The following is a 21480-nucleotide window of genomic DNA, read 5'->3' as shown; positions in this document are numbered from 1 at the left end:
TTCTCTGAGGAAGAGTAGTTGGCAGTTGTTGTTAATACTGTAATTTTATTTTTACTTAAAGTAAAACCTATTCATTTTCTATGATTTTGCCAATTCTTTAGTTGATAAAAAGTTTGAGGAGAAAAGGTTTCTTATAATAGAAGAAAACCATGCTAAGAGCATTTCCACCTTATACTCTTGCTAAGCAAGTGACCATTGCTGGTGACGGATTATAATATATTAGAGTTTCTTTTAGTACTTTGCCCATTTGGCTAGACTATATTTCTTTAAAGCTACTGAACATCTGCATTGCATGGTTGTTACTTTCTTTTTAAAAGTAAAGAAGTATACTGTTCTTGTTTACTCAACATTTTATAATAAAAGAAGCCAGAGTGTGAGCCAGACAGAAATAGTTTAATATACTATCAGTTCATCTTTAGAAAAGTAGCCAGCAGCTTTATTTAGATAATTAAAACAGCCTTCTATGTTGTCTCTGAGCCATGCAGTCTCTCATACCTTCATGGATTGCTTAAATCTTTGACACCTTTGATACTTAACATGTGTTAAGGTATATAATTCAAGGCTAACTAGTAGCTGCAAGGCAGTGAACCTCATAGGGAAAAGGCTGTCTGGAGCACTGTTTTGTCACCTGACTCTACCCAGTGACATCACTGATCTGGGTGGCACGCCTTTGCTGCCCTAGAGAGTGAAGGTCGTTCTCTGCCTTGCCTTTCTGAGCCCTTCTCCAGCACTAAGCTGGTAGTGAGCACTGGGTGGGACATTTACAACCTGTGACAGAAACTAAGTGATGCCAACACTTGTTTTTATTCTGTACAGATCCCAGGAAAAGGGAGGTGGGAAGTTAGGTCATTGTTATAGGGACTTAGTATATTATTACATCTTCTTTTTCAGAGATATAAAGACATTAAATATTTTTCTGACCAAGGCAAATCTGATAAAACTTGGAGACTATGGCCTAGCAAAGAAACTTAATTCTGAGTACTCCATGGCTGAAACAGTGAGTATAGCCTTTTGATTATTATTATTTTAGCATTTATGTTTATATGTGTGCATGTATGAGTTTATATGCAGCACATGAATGCAAGTGCCCACAGAGACCAGAAGAGGATATCGGATTATAGGCAGCTGTGAGCCACCTAATGTGGATGTGGGAATGACACTTGGGTGCCCTGCAAGAGCTATAAGTACTCTTAACCACAGCCCCTTTAATATGTTTATTGTTGGATTTATTTTCTTTTGTATGAGTGTACATGCATGCATGCATATGGAGGTTATAGGAAAACTTGTGGGAGCTATTTTACTCCTATCATGTGGATCCTGGGGACCAAACTCAGGTTGTGAGGCTTGGCAGCACGTGCCTGCCATAAGAGCTCAGCCAGCCTACCTGATTTTAAACAGATCATTAGTTAAAAAGCAGACCTAATCTGGCCTTTAGGATAGTAACCTAACCTTCAGCATTAAAACCCAAGTGTTTCTCTTGTGGTTTCACAGTGCTCTGCCCCTAAAGAACTTGGGAATGTAAGTTCATAGACTTAACTTGGTCCTGATGTTTTCTGATACTATCAAGACATGCCTGCATGCAATTTAGAATCCGTAGTGTTTTACCAAAAGTTGTCCTTTAGAAAGTGGCCCAGGAAGCACTAGGGAGGCAGAGGCAAGCAGATCACTGTGAGTTCAAGGCCAGCCTGGTCTACAAAGTGAGTCTAGGATAGCCAAGGCTACACAGAGAAACCCTGTCTCAAAAATAAAATAAAAAATTAAAAAAAAAAAAAAAAAAGGAAAGTGGCCCAGGAGATGTTGGGTGAATACTGTTCCTCCTGCTGTGCTGGCCTGGCCCCTGCCCACTGAGCTGAGTCCTAAGCACCACTCTCTTTCTTCTTGAGTGAGCATCATCTCAAAACCTTTTTGCAACCTGCTGCTGAATGTTCTGTAAGTGTTATCACTGATACCTTGAACCCTAATTTAGCTGTTGAAACGACTATATAGGTACCAGAGAAAAGAAGTTAATCGTGTATTTTTTTGTTGTTTTTGTTGTTTAGCTTGTGGGCACTCCATATTACATGTCTCCAGAACTCTGCCAAGGAGTAAAGTACAATTTCAAGTCTGATATCTGGGCAGTTGGCTGTGTCATTTTTGAACTGCTTACTCTAAAGAGAACATTTGATGCTACAGTAAGTTGGTGTGTTGTCCCAGTGTTGTGTTTGTAATGTGGTACATGTTGAAGTGAATCAACTTCATTTATTCTGGAACTTTTTTTGTTTTTAGACAGAATTTCTATGTGTAGCTTTGGCTGTCCTTGACTCACTTTGTAGACCAGGCTGCCTCCTGGAACTTCTGATTGCCTGAGCAGAAATCACCTGTAGTAAAAATAAACAAACAAACATACATACATCTGAGTTAGGCCCTGGGTTATAGTTTTTTTTTTTAAGATGTTATTTATTACATATACAGTGTTCTGCCTGCATGTACACTTGCAGGCCAGAGGAAGGCACCAGATCTCATTATAGATGGTTGTGAGCCACCATTTGGTTGCTGGGAATTGAACTCAGGACCTCTGGAAGAGCAGACAGTGCTCCTAACCACTGAGCCATCTCTCCAGCCCTATAGGATGTTATTAAAATCCTATAGACCAGGGCCGGGAGAGATGGTTCAGTGGTTAAGAGCACAGACTGCTGTTCCAGAGGACCCTGGTTCAATACCCAGCACCCACATGGCGGCTCACAACTGTCTGTAACTCCAAGGTCTGACATCCACAGACATACAAGCACAAAGACGTGGTGGCGCACGCCTTTAATCTTAGCACTTGGGAGGCAGAGGCAGGCGGATCGCTGTGAGTTTGAGGCCAGCCTGGTCTACAAAGTAAGTCCAGGACAGTCAGGACTGTTATACAGAGAAACTCTATCTTGAAAAACCTAAACAAACAAACAAAAAATAAATAAAAATAAGGAAGCAGTTGAAGTACTGTACTTGAATTTGTTGACTATAATTTTAAGTCTCTAGAGCAGCAATTCTCAACCTGTGAGCCAAGACAGACCCTCTCACAGGAGTCAGGCCAGACCTCCTGCATGTCAGATAGTTACATTATGGTTCATAACAGCGACAAAGTTACAGTGATGCAGTAGCAATGAGAGTGACTTCATGGTTGGGGGTCACTACAACATGACGAACTGTATTAAAGGGTCACACGCGACATTAGGAAGGTTGAGAGCCACTGCTCTAGAGTCACCTATGTGATGCTGCAGTTTGGGAAAGCTGTTTCATTTCTTATGCTGTAGCTACATCAGCGGTTTCTTAAGCTGAGGCGTATTATGTATAGTACCTATCAGAGTATTTGAAACATCACACACTCCCTAAGTAACGATCGTCTTTGTTTCTATGGACAGCAAATTTTTAAAAATAGGTTTCTTTTTTCTTCTTTAAAGCTTAATGTAAAACAAAACAAAAAAAAATTGTTTCTCAAGCTTTAATTTGCATTCAGAATCACTTGGGCATCTTGCTAAACTGCAGGTTCTGTTTGAGCAGGTTGGGTGGCATAGTCCGTGCTCTGTTTCTAAGAAGCTCCCAGGTGCCGCCGTTGGCTGTAGTCTGTGGGCCACGCTTCAGAGTAGCTGAAGTGGATTCCCATCCACTCAGCATAACCACGTGTGAGAATGTACACAGATCATTTCTGTGACCCTGGTTCATCTCTGAAGATTTTCTGATAGTGTGTATGGAAAAAGTAAATTTTGGGTAATGCAGACTCACTGGTCTGTTAGGAGACCCTTGTCTCCTACTTGGTACACCATCTAATTCTCCTACATAGTAGAGTGGAAGAAAAACACCTTGTTGAATACACAGGCTTTGGATGTGTGATGCCTCCATTTTGGGGGTTGGTTGGTTGGTGGGTGGGTTTTGTTTTGTTTTTTGGTGAGGTTTGTTTGTTTGTTTCTCTGTTTTTGAGACAGGGTTTCACTGTATAGCCTTGGTTGTCCAGGAACTAACTTTGTAGACCAGGCTGACCTCAAACTCAGAGATCCTCCTGCCTCTGCCTCTGCCTCTGCCTCTGCCTCTCAGGTGTTAGAACTAAAGGGGTGAGCTATCACCCAGCTGATGCCTGTTTTTGTTGTTGTTTGTTTTTCTTTTTTTGTTTTTTCAAGACAGGGTTTCTCTATGTAGCCTTGGCTGTCCTGGACTCACGTTGTAGACCAGGCTGGCCTTGAACTCACAGAGATCCGCCTGCCTCTGCCTCCCGAGTGCCACCACGCCCGGCTGATGCCTGTTTTTTACTCTCAGTGACTTTGAGCAAGTTATTTTATGTTAATGAGCACCCCTTTTCTTGTATACAAATTAACTATGCTCATAACTCCCTTGCATTATACTTATAAAGATAAAGAGGTGCGTGTAAAATGCTGTCTAGTTTGCAGTAAGATGGTGGTGGTGCTTCCTGTTACACTGCTGTTAACTACTTTATCATATTAAGATACTTTGTGATTTTTGTTTGTTTGTTTGTTTTTGTTTGTTTTGTTTTGGTTTTTTGGTTTTTTTTTTTGTTTTTTTTTTTTTCTGGAGGCAAATTAGCTGCAAAGGAATTACAGGAAACTTTTTTTTTTTTTCCTGAGAGAGAGAGGGGCTGGTGGGGTGGGCAGGGTCTCATGGAGAGCATGCTGGCCTCACTCACTGTCTACCCAGGGATGACCTTGATCTTCTCGCCTATGCTTTTACACCTGGCTCTGTTTTATTTTTCTCTTGAGATTCAGCTGAAAGGTAAGATTATAGTGTATTCCAAGGAACATCCTTTTGGCTACACAGTCCTAGTTTTGATCTCTGTCTTTGAATTCCCTTCCTTCCATCTCATAGCAGCAAATTCACCACCCTGCTTTCTAACGCGTACTGATAGTTCTAAGATGAAATCAGTAATGCAGAACTGCTGCCACTTCTCTGAATAGTCACAGACACCTCTGGGCCCCTGCTTGGTAGAGATAATGCTATCTTTTTGCTTTCTTGCTTTCTTGTTTTGGGGGCTAGAGGGGTTGGGGTTTTTTTGGTTTTTTCAAGACAGGGTTTCTCTGTGTAGCCCTGGCTGTCCTGGACTCTCTTTGCAGACCAGGCTGGCCTCGAACTCACAGCAATCCACCTGCCTCTGCCTCCCATGTATGTCTGTGTACCACATGAGTGTGTGGTGTCTGCAGAGGGCAGAACAGCATGTTGGATCCTCTGGAATAGGAGTGACACATAGTTGTGAACCACCATGTGGGTGCTGGGGATTAACTCTGGGTCCTCTAGAAGAGTACCTGGTGCTCCTAACTACTGAGCCATCCCTCCCTCAGGCTGCACTAACGCTGCCTTTATATAACGATGAGTAATGTACTCTTTCTTTCCTTCTAGAACCCACTCAACCTGTGTGTGAAGATTGTACAGGGGATCCGGGCCATGGAGGTCGACTCCAGTCAGTATTCTTTGGAACTGATCCAGTTGGTACACGCCTGCCTCGACCAGGTAGGCCTCAAGTATTCACCTGTTCCATATGACCTCAGCATTTGGGGCATGACACAGATATGAAGCACACAAACCATGTCCACTTCCCAAGCTGGTCTCAGGATAAGCATTGGTAATTCATGGTATCTGGGTGCTTTAGCAAAGTCTTACTTTATTCTAGTTTTAATCCTTTTAAAAAATGATTTATTTTTATTTCATGTGCATTAGTGATTTGCCTGAATGTTTGTCTGTGTAAGGGTGTCAGATCCCCTGGAACTGATGTTACAGACAGTTGTGAGCTGCCATGTGGGTGCTGGGAACTGAACCTGGGTTCTCTGTAAGAGCAGTCAGTGCTCCTAATGCTGGGTATTCTCTTCAGCCCTTTTTTTTCTGTTTTAAAAATATGTAATTGTAAGATGGTTGCATTTTTAATGGTCAAGTTTGTTTTGTTTTGTTTCGGGTCGGGGGGTGGTTTCTTCTTTTTTTAAACAACGTTTGTTACTACACAGCTCAGGCTTGGCCTTGAACTTGCTGTGATCCTCCAGTCTCAGCTTCTGAGTGCTGCGATTACAGGTATACATCATCACACCTTGTAGGAGGATCAGTTTGGTTTTATAAAAAGTATAGTCAGGAATAATTTCAACTCTTACATAAAGGATATGTAGTTTATTAAAGTCTCTTTACTGTGTACTCGGGTCTAGTGTTACTGATGGTATGGGCAGAGAGCCAGGAGCACCAGAATCACCCAGTTGGGGAGTTTTATAGCGAAAATGATGATTCCTTGGCCCTACTCCAGACCGCAGAGTCTCTGAATAAAGCCCCAGGGGACTCAGTGCCTATGTGTTGGGCTTTGTGAGCTGCTGCCTTAACTGAATAGATGAGGAGGGCACATTGTACAAATCCTCATTCATGTGCCTGGGCTTCTTCTTTATTTATTATTGTTACATGTATATGCACATGTAACCATTCATACACATATATGTGCACGTGTATATAACCTACAGAGTCCATGTTCTAGGAGAAAAGGAAGACTGCATTATTCCTGGTTATATAAAGATAGTGCTAGCCAGGTGTGGTGCCACACGCCTGTAATTCCAGCACTCAGAGAGACAGAAACAGGTGGATCTCTGTGAGTTCCAGGCCATCCTGGTCTACAAAGTGAGTATAGGACAGCCAGGGCTACACAGAGAAACTCTGTCTCAAAAAACAAAAACAAAAACAAGATAGCACTATTGGGGCATTAAGAGCACCAGGTGCTTTTCTAGAGGCCATAGGTTCAGTCCCCAGCATGCACATGCTGCCTCAGAACTATGGGTTACTCCATTCCAGAGTTTCCAACACTCTTTTTTTGATCTTCCATATGTATGTACGTGTGTCTAGGACTGACCACTTGGGTCTGGACAACCTATGTGGGAGCTCATTTGTGGAGGAAACTGATTATTCCTTGTTCAGCAGCCTTTGACTATGTGTTGCTCTTCATCTGGGGCTGGGACATGCGTGATTTCCCTGTCTTCATTGGCAGGTCAACTGATGTGTCATTAAGCTGGTCTTATTCAGCAGCCATATTATTGGGACTTCATAGGTGCATGTTCCCTGTCATGTCTAGAGGACAGGCTGGATCAACAGGCAATCTAGGCCTCTCATTCTTGGAAATTGTCATTTTAAAAAATTAAAGTCTTTTTTCTTTTTAAAATTGGTTTTTAGATAACTTGTCTACAGCCTCTGAGGGAATATAAAATTCCTCATAGTTTCCATATTGTTCATTCACTTTAAAAGAAAACTAATGTTTTTCACTCTTTAGGATCCTGAGCAGAGACCCACTGCAGATGAACTTCTGGATCTCCCCCTTCTCAGGAGACGCAGGAGGTAATCCACAAAGACATCACTTCATCACTTCAGAGATGGTTGAGAGTAACAAGGAAGGGCGCTGTCTCCTTCCCCAACAGCCTGCTCTCGTTGCTTAAGGGTACCTTCTTGCTGCTTTATTCTGGATTTCCCCTGGTAGGACCCAGGGGCTTTCTGTTCCCCCACATCTGTGGACTCTTTAATTCTAAAGTTGAGGCATTAGTACCCTTAGATTTGCAGTTAGGGCCTTAGAGTGGGGTGTTCTATTTTGTTTTGAGACAAGGCCTTGCTCTGTAACCCAGACTGGCATCAAACAAGCCATCCTCCTGCCTCAGCTTCCCAAGCACTGAGGTTATAGGCTACATCAGCCTATTGTTAGTTTTTTGAGGAACCTCCACACCACTTTCCATGGCATACTAATTTATGTTACCACCAGCAATGCATAAGTTCCTGTCTCTCACACCCTTGCCAGTATGTTACTTTTTAGCCTTTTTGATTGGGGCCTGCTTCTAATTGGGGCCAGATAATCTTCCCTGGTTTTGATGTGCTTTCTCTGATCATGGTGATATTGAGCATTTTTATATACTTGCCATTTTTTTAATGTTTGAGGAGTGTCTGTTCAAATCACCATTTTAAAAACAAGGTTAGGTTTGTTTTCTTTTAAATGAGTAGTTTGCATTCTTCATATATTAGATAAAGTTTGCCAATATTTTTTTCTACACTGTAGGCTGTTTCCTTTGCTGTACAGGAGCTTTTTAATTTGATGTATCCCATATTTTAATTTTTGCTCTTATTGCCTATTTTTTTGTTCTGACATGCCTAGTCCATGTCCTGAAGTTTTTTCCTATATTCCTTCTAATCATTCCTTAGTTTGATATACATTAGAATTTTTGTTCCATAACTAACTTTTCTTGGTTTCTAGTTGTTTTGATTTTTTTTTCAGATTATTTTATCTTATGTGTGTTTTGCTTGTATGTATATATGCACCACATGCATACCTGGTGCCCAGAGATCAGAAGAGGGCAACAAATGCCCTTTGACCAGAGTTACAGATGGGTGTGAGCTGCTGAATGGGTACAGGAACCAAAGCCTGGCGCCTGTAAGAGCAGCAAGTGCTCTCAGACTCTCATCCATCTCTCCAGACCCCTTTGTTTTATTGTTATTTTAAAAATATCATCTGTTTATTCTTGGACAATTTCATACATATATACAATATATTTTGATCGTATCCTTCCCCAATTCCTCCCTTTCACATGCGTAGAAGCCCCGGCACTTCCTCTCTCACCTTCGTATGTCAGTTCACCTTTTTTTTGTTTTCTGAGACAGGGTTTCTCTGTGTAGCCTTGTCTGTCTTGGACTCACCTTGTAGACCAGCCGGGCCTCAAACTCGCAGAGATTCACTTGCCTCTGCCTCCTGGAGTACTGGGATTAAAGGCATGTACCACCACGCTCGGCTGTATATTTAATTTTTTATGTAGCTTATTTCTCAACAATATAATATGACCTTAATATCTTAACTGAACATTTTCAATTTTTTTATTGATTTTTAAAAATTTTATACTTTGTACTTTGATTGTAAAATATAAGATGCCATACTGTAGTCATAGAAAAATAATAAAATGAAAAGTGTAGATACAGAAAGTTGCATAAAATACTCTAAAAACACAAAAATCTTACTTGGCTAGATTTGTGGCTGTAGACTTGGCCAAGCTCTCTTAAGAGCTTTCAAAGATTATCGATGCCTGAGAGGTAATGTAGTAATCCATAGACTTAGGCAGAGTGACGCAGGCCGGCTAGGGTATGGGCTGTAAATCAGAAGAGGAGTCAGGGCTCTTGAATGCCAAGCTTAATTCACAAAGGAGTGCAGGGCCGCAGAGGTGGCTTAGAGGTTAAGTACTTGCTGCTTTTGCAGAGGATCTAAATTCACTTCGGGCAGCTCACAGCCACTTGTAACTCAAGCTCTGGGGAATCTGACTCCTCTGGCCTCTGCTAGCACCTGTACTCGTGTGCATATATGTGCCCCCTCGCACACACATACAAATAAAAATTAAATATATCATAGAAAAAAGCACACACCCTTAATCCAGCACTCAGGGAGGCAGAGGTAGGTAGATCGCTATGAGTTCAAGGCCAGCCTGATCTACAAGGACAGGCCTACAGAGTTCAGGACAGCCAAAGCTACACAGAAACCCTGTCTTAAAAAAAAGAAAGAAAGAAAGAAAGAAAAGAGAGTACACAAGAATTAGGTGTTTATAGAGGACAGTTTATATGATGAGAGAGGTGCCCAAAGAAGTTACTTAGCAGAACTTGTATCTGTTGCTAGGTTAGTTCAGGACATAAGGACTGATTGGGATGCTCATAAGCAAGACTGGCCAGGAGGCACTGATGTGTTTGTGAGTCAGGAAGCAACCTGCACAGAACCTAGTTAGTGAGATGGGACAGAGGAGTAGCAGGGAAAGTACAGTAGTAGAGTATAATGGTATCACAAGTTCAAGGCCAGTCTCTCTCTCTCTCTCTCTCTCTCTCTCTCTCTCTCTCTCTCTCTCTCACACACACACACACACACACACACACACGCATGCGCAAAGGGAGAGAGAAGAAAATTTTAAAGGTACTGTGTAAGAAAAATCTATAAAAATGGGCATACTGGGAAAAAAATGGCATAGTGAAGAAAGGGAGAGAAGAGAGTCAAAGATGACTAAAGTTGATTGAGCGAGAATGAAGGAATGTCAGTTACAAAAATAGAGAAATCAGAAAGAAAAGCTGGCTTGGCAGAAAGATAGGCCCAGCATTGGAGATGATGTTTTTGAGTCAGTGGGTAGATCAGATGGAAACATCTGTCATGTGTGTTCTGTCTCTCAAGGCTCCCTATTCCAGTCTGGACTGTGTCTTATATATACAAAGCAAAGACCTCAGACTGCTACTCTTGTATTTAACAAGTCATACGATATCAGGCCTGTGTGACTCAACTTTTTGAGTTGCTTTCCTAAAAATATTGTCATGTTGCAGGATTCATGCATATGGTTATAAAATTTAGTCCATGAAATGTATTAAAGGGATATGGTTGCAATGCACTTGGTATTTTACTCACATGACTTTATTTTTCTTTTGGTAGAGAGATGGAAGAAAAAGTCACTCTGCTTAATGCACCTACAAAGAGACCAAGGTAATTCTCAAGAGCCTGTGTGGGGATATTATGTGTCTTCAGTTCCTGGTAGGGAGGCTTACTGGAGTCTATATGCATTATTTGATCCTCACAGCCTGTGGTGTCAATTTAGGAGCCAACATTGGCTTAAATGTCACATAGTCACAGACAGTCGTTTTTTTTTTTTTTTTTTTTTTTTTTTTTTTAAAGATTTATTTGTGTATATGTTTATGTGCAATGTGTGTATGAGGTGCCTTCAAAGACCAGAGCAAGGCATTGGATCCCTGCAGCTGGACTTGCAGGCAGTTGTGAGCCACCTGATAAGGCTGCTGGGAACTGCCCTCTGAGAGAACAGCACGCACTCTTAACTCTTCAGGCTCCACTGAGTGGCTTTGTGGTTTTGTTAAGGTTTTTAATGTGTGTGGCTGTTTTGTCTGTATATGTGTGTGCCTGGTCTCTGCAGGGGCCAGAAGAAAGGCATCAGATCCCCTGGGAGTGGGGTTTGAGCTGCCACTTGGTTCTGGGAATCAACCAAGGTCCTCTGGAAAGGCAACCAGTTCTCTTAGTCTCTAAGCCATCTCTCTAGACCCCAGATAGTCTTTCCTGAAGGGAAGAAGAAAGCCATATTTCCCCTCACAATAAAGCAGATGTTACTACCATGATGAGTGTTGAAAAGTGGAGCTGCTGGGGACTGGCTGGAGTCTGGTCTGGCTAAGCTGTGATGAAGCCTTAGCTGGCTGGGAAAGCCTGTAATGAGGGTTGAAAGAATATACTTTTTTATGTCAAAATTGGCAGGTTTTTTTGAAGGCATAGACCTTTTTTTTTTTTTTTTTTAAAGAAGGAATTCATGCAGCCCACACTGCTTTTGTTATGTGGCTCCAAGGATCAAACTCAAGGCTTCATACCTGCTAGGCAAGCACTGAGCTACATCACCAGTCTTCTTTGAAACCATCTTTACGTTAAATGTGCCTTTGTTTGCGGATTGTTGACAGGTCAAGCACCGTGACTGAAGCACCCATTGCTGTGGTAACATCACGAACCAGTGAAGTCTATGTTTGGGGTGGTGGAAAATCCACACCCCAGAAACTGGATGTAATCAAGAGTGGCTGCAGTGCCCGACAGGTGTGCGCAGGGAACACCCACTTTGCTGTGGTCACTGTTGAGAAGGAACTATACACCTGGGTGGTAAGTAGAGTGGCTACAAGCCCCATTGCTTCCGGCTGTGCAGGCATTCTGTTAGCTGTCTTTGTGCCACCAGAGTGAGGTGATGGAACATGAGTTCCTATGAGAGCAGCTGTGGGCTGTGTATTCACTCTTGTAGCTCCATCCCTAGGGCACAGTGGTTACCTATGAATGGTTTTTGGACGGATGAATGAGTGAGAGAGGGAAAGAAAATGAGTGCCTTGCATCTGGGTTCAGAAGACTGGGCTGTCTGTCATGGACAACTAGATGATTTCAGCAATGTGTTCTGTTTACCCTTGTGTTCTATTGCCTTGAGGTAGAGCAGCTAGTACCTATGACATAGCTTTGTAAACAAATGAAACACATGCCATGACAGGAAACCTTCAAGCCCCTTGTCTATGAATGGAAATTGCTAAGAATTTCTCTTTGTTGCCTTGTCATTCATCTTTTGCTGTTATTGTTTACTGTTGCATTTTTAATTTTTGAGACAAGGTCCTACTTTGTAGCAAAGAATGGTCTCAAATTTGGAGCCTCCCAAGTGCTGGGGTTGTAGTGTGCACAACTGACATGTTTCCGCCTTTCCAGATCTCCCACTCTCCTCACTCGCCTGCAGGACAGCTTCCGCCCTTGCCACTAACATGGGTCTTGGCCAAATGACCAATAAACTGCAAAAATACGATGACTGCCTTTGTCCCTATCTACCTTGACTTCTCAGTGACACCTAGCATAATTGGTAGCATGTTCTCTTGGCTCTTTTTTCTTTTTTCTTTTTTTGGTTTTTCTAGACAGGGTCGCTCTGTGTAGCTTTGGCTGTCCTGGACACTCTTTGTAGACCAGGCTGGCCTCGAACTTACCGCGATCTGCCAGCCTCTACCTCCCTGAGTGCTGGTTGGTTTCTTGGATTATTGCTGTACTTTCTGCAGGTGCATTTGCTCTTACCCAGCCCTACCCTACCCCTGCTTCCTGTCTGAGGAAGCTCCTCTATTTTTCAGTGGCTTCGGCTTTTTAAAAAATAGGTATATGGACTATATTTGTCTTATCCAGTGCTTTATCTTCATTGTAAGAGAATAGACAATGAATAATTGTGAAATGTTAAAAAAAAAAAAAAAAGTGATTTATCCTCTGTAACAGAGTGATGACCTGCTGTTATTTCCTAAAACCTTATCCCTTAAAGAATTAGCCTGTGGGTAGCTATCAGAAATGTAATGAACGTAATGCCTTAAAGGGTTTAACTTGAGTAAGTGCATGGAAAGTATCGCTATCTCTAAGAAACTGTTAGAGAGCTGTGAGTACTGTTCTTATTACCGTATAGCACTTACTTGTGGAACCAAATTCTCTCTCTCTCTCTCTCTCTCTGCTGTTTTGTTTTCTTTTTTATATGGCTATATTCTTCTTAGCTGTTCTATGTTTTAAGGAAGCTGACCAAAATTTATAAAACTTGTAGTTCATGTGGTCTTTAGGGTTATACTCATTTAGAAAATGTTCTGGTGCTCGCTTCGGCAGCACATATACTAAAATTGGAACGATACAGAGAAGATTAGCATGGCCCCTGCGCAAGGATGACACGCAAATTCGTGAAGCGTTCCATATTTAAAAGCCGGGCGTGGTGGCGCACGCCTTTAATCCCAGCACTCGGGAGGCAGAGGCAGGCGGATCGCTGTGAGTTCGAGGCCAGCCTGGTCTACAAAGCGAGTCCATGATGGCCAAGGCTACACAGAGAAACCCTGTCTCGAAAAACAAAAAAAAAAAAAAAAAAAAAGAAAATGTTCTGGTTAGTTTTTGTCAACTTGACACAAGCTAGTCACCTGGGAAAAGGCAACTTCAGTTTAGGAATTGCCTTCATCAGATTGGCATGATGTGGGACATCTTATTGATTGATGATTGATTGGGGGGTGTGGCTCACTGTGGGTGGTGCCACCCTTGAGCAGGTGGTCCTGGGTGCTATAAGAAAGGAAGCCGATCAAGCCCTAGGAGCAAGCCAGTAAGCAATGATAGCTTCTGCTTCCGCTGGAGCCCTGCCCTGGTTTCCCTTGATGGTGGACTATAAAGTGCAAGCTCTCTCTGTAACTTGTCTTTAGCTACTTCATGGGTTCTTTCTTTCACCCTTCTCCAACTCCAACTTTTTGGGTTTTTTTGTTTTTTTGTTTTTTACCCTTTCAACTCTGTAACAGTAGATAAGAGAGAAAAAAGGATAGAGAGGAAAGGAAAGGGATCCCTGAATAAAGTCAGGCGTTGGAAAGGGGGCAATGTTATCTTAGACCACTTCCTGCCGATTAGGGGTATTGAGTTCCTTGGGCAAGTTTGATCTTCGCTGTCAGGATATCTGATTTCTTCTTGTTGTTGTTTTTCTTTGTGCATAATTACTTAACAAACTACAAACAACAATGACCCACAACCAGCCAACAACCCACTCTGCCTCTCGGGGCCCTAGCGTTTATATACCCTCTGAAAAGTCCTCAGAATTCCAACCATCACACAATTGAGAAACTATCTGCAGCTGGCAAAATCAGGCCACCACCAGAGTATGAGGCCACACCTGGGATTAAAATGAAAACATAATATTTCTATGTTTTTAAAGAAAATTCCAGCATTCTCACTACCCCTTCCTCCCCAAGTTGTTTTTAGTCGTGGTATTTATCAGAGCCACAGAAACCAAATTGGAACAAAAGCCATCAAATTATGCTCCATAATGAACTCCGTCATCACTCATCATTAAACATGAGCTGACCTTCTACTAAGATAAAGACAAAATTTGGAACTTGTCCTGAAGCTGGTGGCTGTGAGTCTGGATGTCCTTCAAAACCTTCTTTACCTGTCCGTGGGCATTTACATTAACCATTAAATGCTTTATCCTAGTAAGGCAAAGTGACGAACACCTTTAATTCCAGCACTCAAGAGGCAGAGGTAGGCAGATTGTCCAGCTTGGTTAATAGAGAGTTAGTGTCAGGACAGTTAGCACCATATTAGTGAGACCATGTCTCAAAAAAAAAAAGTTATTTTTCTTTTAAACAGCCCCCCCCCCACCTACTTTTGTCCTTAAATTTCTATTTTTCTTACTGTTTTTATTCAGAGGTAGTGATATTAAAGATTAGCTTTTAGCATGAAAAGTTAAAACTTCACAAGACCTCTTTTTTAACAGAACATGCAAGGGGGCACTAAACTCCACGGTCAGCTAGGACATGGAGACAAGGCTTCCTACCGACAGCCAAAGCATGTGGAAAAGTTGCAAGGAAAAGCTATCCACCAAGTGTCATGTGGTGATGATTTCACTGTTTGTGTGACAGGTACGTGACTAACAAAACTCATCTAGGGATATTTAATATGGGACATTGTGCTAATGTGATGCAATTGTAGTTGAGATTTTTATAGCAAAAAATTACCAAACCCCAACAAAAACCGTGAATACATTAAGCAAATATACTCACTAATTACAACGTTCCCAGGCCTAGGGAGAATAGCTCGGTGGTAGAGCACTTGACTAGCATAGGCAAGGCTCTGCGTTCAGTTTCCAGCACTAAGACAAGCAAAAGAACCTCCCCAATTTGCTGTGGTAGGAAGGAGTGATGAACGCGGAGAGAAGGTGGGTAGCAGAGAAGATGTGAGACAGGACAGGACAGACTCTGTGTCCTCCTTTGGGGAGAGAATAATCTCCCCACCTCTCTAGGCTTGGTATGTCACAAAATCAGGATCAAGAGCTACACTTGGTTTTGATTTTATCATCACTTACTTTATAATTCCTTGGTTTTGTGTGTGTGTGTGTGTGTGTGTGTGTGTGTGTGTGTGTGTCTGAGTGTGGGTTTGTGCACATGAGTATAATACTTATTATGGAGGCCAGGAAAATGCTCTGATCTCCCTGAAACTGGGTTTATAGTTGTGAGCTGCCTGGTAGGGTGCTGAGCTATCTCTGCAGGCCCAGGGAAGGCTCCAGGAAAATCTGAAGATCATTTAGCATGACAGTCCTACATTTAGACTGTTCATTACAACAATAATACTACATGTGGTTCCCTAACTGCAAACAGCTCTGCTTATTTGCATGGTCTACCCGCCTGACTTCTGACATGATCATATCTCATGTGAGACCATTGGCCGAGGTGGTCCTCCATCCAGCTCTGCTCTGATTGGACAAAACAATTCCTTTCTGTGATGGCTTTCTTTCCTTTTGCAGATGAGGGTCAGCTCTATACCTTTGGATCAGATTATTATGGCTGCATGGGGGTGGACAAGGTCTCTGGCCCTGAAGTGCTAGAACCTATGCAGCTGAACTTCTTCCTCAGCAATCCGGTGGAGCAGGTCTCCTGTGGGGATAATCATGTGGTGGTTCTGACACGAAACAAGGAGGTCTATTCTTGGGGCTGTGGTGAATATGGTAGGTAAAGCCTGTGTCCCTCCACTTCTTCCAGGTGCTCACCACAGTGTCAGTCTTTGAGCATCTTTTTTTTTTTTTTTTTTTTTTTTTTTTTTTTTTTTTTGGTTTTTCGAGACAGGGTCTCTCTGTGTAGCCTTGGCCATCCTGGACTCACTTTGTAGACCAGGCTGGCCTCGAACTCACAGCGATTCGCCTGCCTCTGCCTCCCGAGTGCTGGGATTAAAGGTGTGCGCCACCACGCCCGGCTGCCAGTCTTTGAGCATCTTCCTGGGGAGGAATGCCCTTGGTATAATGACTGCCCTTCTGTGTGTTTCAGGACGGCTGGGTTTGGATTCTGAAGAGGATTACTATACACCACAAAGGGTAACTGAGAAGCAACTTCTTCTATAGCCTGCTTAAACACAGACTCCAAAAGGACAACCTCTCTTCCCCAACTCCTTATAGCAGAGGGTTTATTTCTTAAGTCTTTCCTGTGTAAAAGACTGTCAATCTAAGACTCCTGATTTAGTACTATGTAGTCTTATCATCTGACTAAATCACAGACAATGGAGTCATATATCTTTTTTTGTTTGGTTGGTTTGGTTTTGGTTTTTTGAGACAGGGTTTCTCTGTGTAGCCTTGGCTGTCCTGGACTCATTTCATAGACCAGACTGGCCTCGAACTCACAGCAATCTGCCTGCTTCTGCCTCCCAAGTGCTGGGATTAAAGGCGTGCACCACCACGGCCGGCTGGAGTCATATATTTTAACTCAGCATATAAAACAGAAAGTGTTAAAGACAGCTAAATCACCTTATCTGGTGGGAAGCCATATATTATCTCTTACCCCAACCTTCCATTTATTTATTTATCCCCCCGAACCCCAGCCACAAGGCTTCTCTGTGTAGCTTTGGTTGGTCTGGACTCACAAGATCCACCTGCCTCTGCCTGGGATTAAAGGCGTGTGCCACTATGCCCATCCCCAGCCTTCCATTTCTACAGTTGAATACCATGTGAAATTGTATTTGCTGAGAGGTTGTGCAGTAGGAGACATCTGATTACTGTCAGGACTGCCAAGAGCAGCTCTGTAAGAGGCTCCTGGGACCTGAGTCAGCGGAGGGACAAGCACAGTCATACCTCAGGCCCCAGGCTTAGCTGATACTGGAAGGTTAAGTACCACTAACCTCAGTACTAGACCATTGACAGTGGCCAATTTTTATTTATATTCCAAGATTAAATGATACATACATAGACTGTCTTTAGATTCATAGCCATTCCTCTTGTGAAAGGAAACTGAGGCTCAAGATTTTAGACATGTCCATGGCCCCATCTGACATCCTTTGTTATTCAATCCTGTCCTGTAAGCTGTAGAAGAAGGCTATGGGAGTGTTAGCTGCTACCTTCGTGTGCTTCCTCCAAGCTGTTGTCTCTCGTAAAACTCTCTAGGAGCCTTCCATCTCAGCAGAAAGCCAGCTAGAGATCAGAGCTGCCCCGTTCCGAGTTTGTCTGCATCTACAGAAGCCTTCTCCAGAGAAGTAGGAGCCACTCCTACAGTGGACTGACAGGGAGCGTCTGCTCATTTACCTACAGCCTTTCCCTCTGTTGTAAAACTTAAACTCCACATTAGGAAGAGCGATCACCAAGCTACTGGGCAGCATGATGAAGGAACTTGAAGGTTCTTTCTTTCTTTCTTTTTTTAAAGATGTGTTTATTGGGCAGGCGGTGGTTGCTCACACCTTTAATCCCAGCACTTGGGAGGCAGAGGCAGGTGAATTGCTGTGAGTTCAAGGCCAGTCTGGTCTACAAAGTGAGTCCAAGACAGTCAAGGCTACACAGAAATCCTGTCTCGAAAAAAAACAAACAAACAAGATTTATTTATTTATTATATATACAATGTTCTGCCTGCATGTATGTCTGCACACCACAAGAGAGTATCAGATCTCATAGATGGTTGTGAGCCGCCATGTGGTTGCTGGGAACTCAGGACCTTTGGAAGAGCAGCTTAACCTCTGAGCTGTCTCTCCAGCTCAGAAGGGTATTTCTAACATGAAGTATGACTTGGGATTTTTTTTTTTCCTTGCAGGTGGATGTTCCAAAGGCTTTACTCATTGTTGCAGTTCAGTGTGGCTGTGACGGGACCTTTCTGCTAACCCAGTCAGGCAAGGTGCTGGCCTGTGGACTCAACGAGTTCAACAAACTGGGCCTGAATCAGTGCATGTCTGGAATCATCAACCATGAAGTGAGTAGCCCTTGAGATTTTAACCTCATTGCCAGAATTCTGGGTTGGCATTTCCTTGTTATTATAGGTTAGTGACCATGGAATTTAACTTAAGAATAAAGTGACAAACATTATGTTCAGCAAAAACAGCCAGCCACAAAAGAGTTCACAATATATGATTGTGTTATGTGATGTTCAGGGACAGGCTAAGTGAGCATGATAGCAATAGTCAGAGGCTGCCTCAGGGAGGAGAGGTACAGGGCTTTGTGGGGTTTTTCCTATTTTATTATATTTATTTTTCTTTGCTGGGGGACAGGTAGTTTTATAAATGTATTGGTAGACAGGCTAAGGGTGATGACACATGCCTTTAATTTTAGCACTCAGGAAGCTGAGGCAGGAGGAGCTTTAGTTTGAGGTTAGCCTGTGATATGTAGCAAGACCCCTTTAAAAGCCAAGGGCAAAAATCCCACAAATGTAGATGTGCAGAAGCGGGTCAAGCTATGCAATGGATTTTACAGTTACAGTTCACCAAAGTGGACTGCAAAGGGTAAAGAGAGAGCTTATGTTTCAACTTGTCACCCTCGAAACAGGGACAAGAATGTTGTGCCATAGAAAAGAAGCATTTCCTGTGTCTGTGTAGATTCCTGACTTACTGCTTCCAAAACACTGGTCCCACATAAATTTATCAATGGTAATTACCATTATTCTATATCTTCAGGTGTGTTAGTATCATGAGTTTTCGTCATTTTTAAAGATTAAGTCTGTTTTCTGCCCCTTGCCTTCAAATGCAGAAAGAACCAAAGGAAGATAGATCAAGTAAATCTACAGTTTCCTAACTCAACGAAAAGTTGAGCTAATTTGTATGTGGTACCTAAAGTCCAGTCTCAGGAGAGCACAGACTCAGGGTAAAGGCTGAAGAGTGCATTGTTTGAAGGGCATCTTCAAAATTACTATGTGATTCTGTGGTTTGCTAAGATGCAGGTTTGTTGTGAAATTATGTGGTGCTTTTATACAACTTCAGAGGACTATGTGTAGTGAATTTCTGTGATACACTACTTTGTAGGTGAAATTAGATTACAATAACTGGTTTCTTTGTAAGCTGGAGAGATTTTGCCCTGCCCTTGTTAGATAGAGTATATAAGCAAAACAGATGTCAATTATTCAATCTTTATATCACTTATACTCCTAGATGAAGAATTCTTGTGTGATTTAATTTGGAATGTAGATTTTATAATCAGAAAAATCCTGCTTCTTACACCAAACTCTCTGAGTCTGTGCTGAGCTTGTTTCTTATGCCCTTTTGAAGATGGGAGCTATGTGGCACCCAGTCTTAGTAGCAGAATTTGTTAGTAAGAGCTTTTCCATCTTCAGCCTGTTCCTCCCACCACCACCACCACCACTACCACCACCACCACTGTTTGCTTCATGAGTCTGTTGCTCTGTGTTTTACTTGTCTCAGGCATACCATGAAGTTCCCTACACGACCTCCTTTACCTTGGCCAAACAATTGTCCTTTTACAAAATTCGTACCATTGCCCCAGGCAAGACTCACACAGCTGCTATTGATGGTAAGTTGGCTTTCAGCTGCACTGCATGACTTTGCTCAGGTTGTGCTGTGCTGTGCTGGGCAATATTAACTTTCCTTTTTTGGGGGGTAGGGGTTGGGGTGGGGGCGTGGTTGAGATAGAGTTTCTTTTTCTTATAGTCATAGCTGTCCTGGACTCACTTTGTAGACCAGGCTGGCCTCAAACTCATAGAAATCTGCCTGTCTCTGCCTCCCAAGTGCTGGGATTAAAGGTGTGCATCACCATACCTGGGGTCAATATTAGCTTCCTTAATGATACATGCATGCTTCTGACTTTTCCCTAATACTCAGTGTTACCTCAGTAACAAATTAGGCATTCAAGCACAGATGTTTAAAAATTATGTTTATAAATCCAAGATAAATGTTTAATAAGAAGAGAGGTGACTCAGTGGTTAATAGTGTTAACTGGTCTTCCAGAGGACCCAAGTTGTGTTTCCAGCACCCACCTTGGGCTGCTCATAACTGAGCATAACTTCAGCTTCAGGGGATCCAGTGCCTTCTTCTGACCTTTAAGGGCACCCACCCCTTTAAGGGCACCCACCCATACGGCATATACATAGAGAGACACATATACATAAAGTCAATCAATAATCTTCATTTTGTTTTTCAGGACAGGGTTTTTCTGTGTAGTCCTGGCTGTCTTTAAACTCATTTTGTAGACAGGCTGGCCTTGAACTCACAGAGATCTGCCTGCTTCTGCCTCCTCAATGCTGGATTAAATGTGTGCGCCACCACACCCAGCTATAAATATTCTTTAAAAAACAAAACAAAACTCACCATATTTATAACATCTGGCTTCGATGGTCTCTAATTGGCACCCACTCTAAGTATCCTAAATTAAGGTTCTAATTGGTCATATTTCTTAGATATTCTCACCTCAAGGTCATGTGGGTAGCTTCATATTTATATCTTCTAGTGCCTGGAGTTGGCATTGCAATGTCTTCTCTGTTCCATCACCTACTTAGGATTGACTGTTTGTTTTTGCTTCTCTCTCAGAACGAGGCCGGTTGCTGACTTTTGGCTGTAATAAGTGTGGGCAGCTGGGTGTTGGGAATTATAAGAAGCGCCTGGGAATCAACTTGTTGGGGGGACCCCTTGGTGGGAAGCAAGTAATCCGGGTCTCCTGTGGCGATGAGTTCACCATCGCTGCCACCGATGGTGAGTCTGCTGTTTCTCAAGCCTCCCAGACAGGTTTTAATTCTTGATTAGAAGAGTTCTTTCTGTCTAACTGGCATATGTTTTTATGTCCACTGTAGTAATTTTTTAAAGGCCAGATTTCTAGATAATGGCAAGTTAATACTATTCTACGTTTACCCGGTTTTCTTTTCTTTTCTTTTTTTTTTTTTTTTTTTTTTTTTTTTTTTTAACCTTTTTTTTTTTACCTTTTTTTATTAATTTATTCATATTACATCTTGATTGTTAGCCCTTCCCTTGTTTCCTCTCATTCTTCCCTCCCTCCCACTTCCCCCCTTCTCCCCTCCCCTATGTCTGTGATTGAGGGAGACCTCCTCCCCCTATATATGCTCTTAGAATATCGAGTCTCTTCTTGGTAACTTGCTATCCTTCCTCTGAGTGCCGCCAGGCCTCCCCGTCCCGGTTTTATTTTCATTTTAACATTTTTGATAAGATATTTCTGGAACTAGTAAGTGCTTCTATCTGGTTCATTACCAGCATCCATCCACATACTGATCAGTACTGGCTGGGTGTGT

General features: G+C 42.4%; 1 protein-coding gene and 1 non-coding gene across 2 annotated transcripts in view; both read left to right on the top strand.

Moving 5' to 3' along the window:
- The window catches only part of Nek9 (NIMA related kinase 9), a 41714-nt gene that overhangs the window by 5936 nt on the left and 14298 nt on the right, over positions 1 to 21480 (top strand). Inside the window, exons 5-16 of the mRNA XM_051149407.1 lie at positions 892 to 997; positions 2040 to 2171; positions 5365 to 5475; positions 7256 to 7320; positions 10415 to 10465; positions 11437 to 11629; positions 14766 to 14910; positions 15792 to 15992; positions 16309 to 16355; positions 18052 to 18207; positions 19646 to 19754; positions 20768 to 20929. Of these exons, the coding sequence (XP_051005364.1) occupies positions 892 to 997; positions 2040 to 2171; positions 5365 to 5475; positions 7256 to 7320; positions 10415 to 10465; positions 11437 to 11629; positions 14766 to 14910; positions 15792 to 15992; positions 16309 to 16355; positions 18052 to 18207; positions 19646 to 19754; positions 20768 to 20929 (1478 nt within the window). The remainder of the gene's footprint in view (positions 1 to 891; positions 998 to 2039; positions 2172 to 5364; positions 5476 to 7255; positions 7321 to 10414; positions 10466 to 11436; positions 11630 to 14765; positions 14911 to 15791; positions 15993 to 16308; positions 16356 to 18051; positions 18208 to 19645; positions 19755 to 20767; positions 20930 to 21480) is intronic.
- On the top strand, positions 13114 to 13220 carry LOC127197699 (U6 spliceosomal RNA). Its single transcript, XR_007831723.1, has one exon. It is a non-coding gene; the product is annotated as a U6 spliceosomal RNA (small nuclear RNA).

Source organism: Acomys russatus, chromosome 1, assembly GCF_903995435.1.
Source record: "Acomys russatus chromosome 1, mAcoRus1.1, whole genome shotgun sequence".
NCBI classification, from domain to species: domain Eukaryota; kingdom Metazoa; phylum Chordata; class Mammalia; order Rodentia; family Muridae; genus Acomys; species Acomys russatus.
This window is presented reverse-complemented; position numbering and strand designations above follow the sequence as displayed.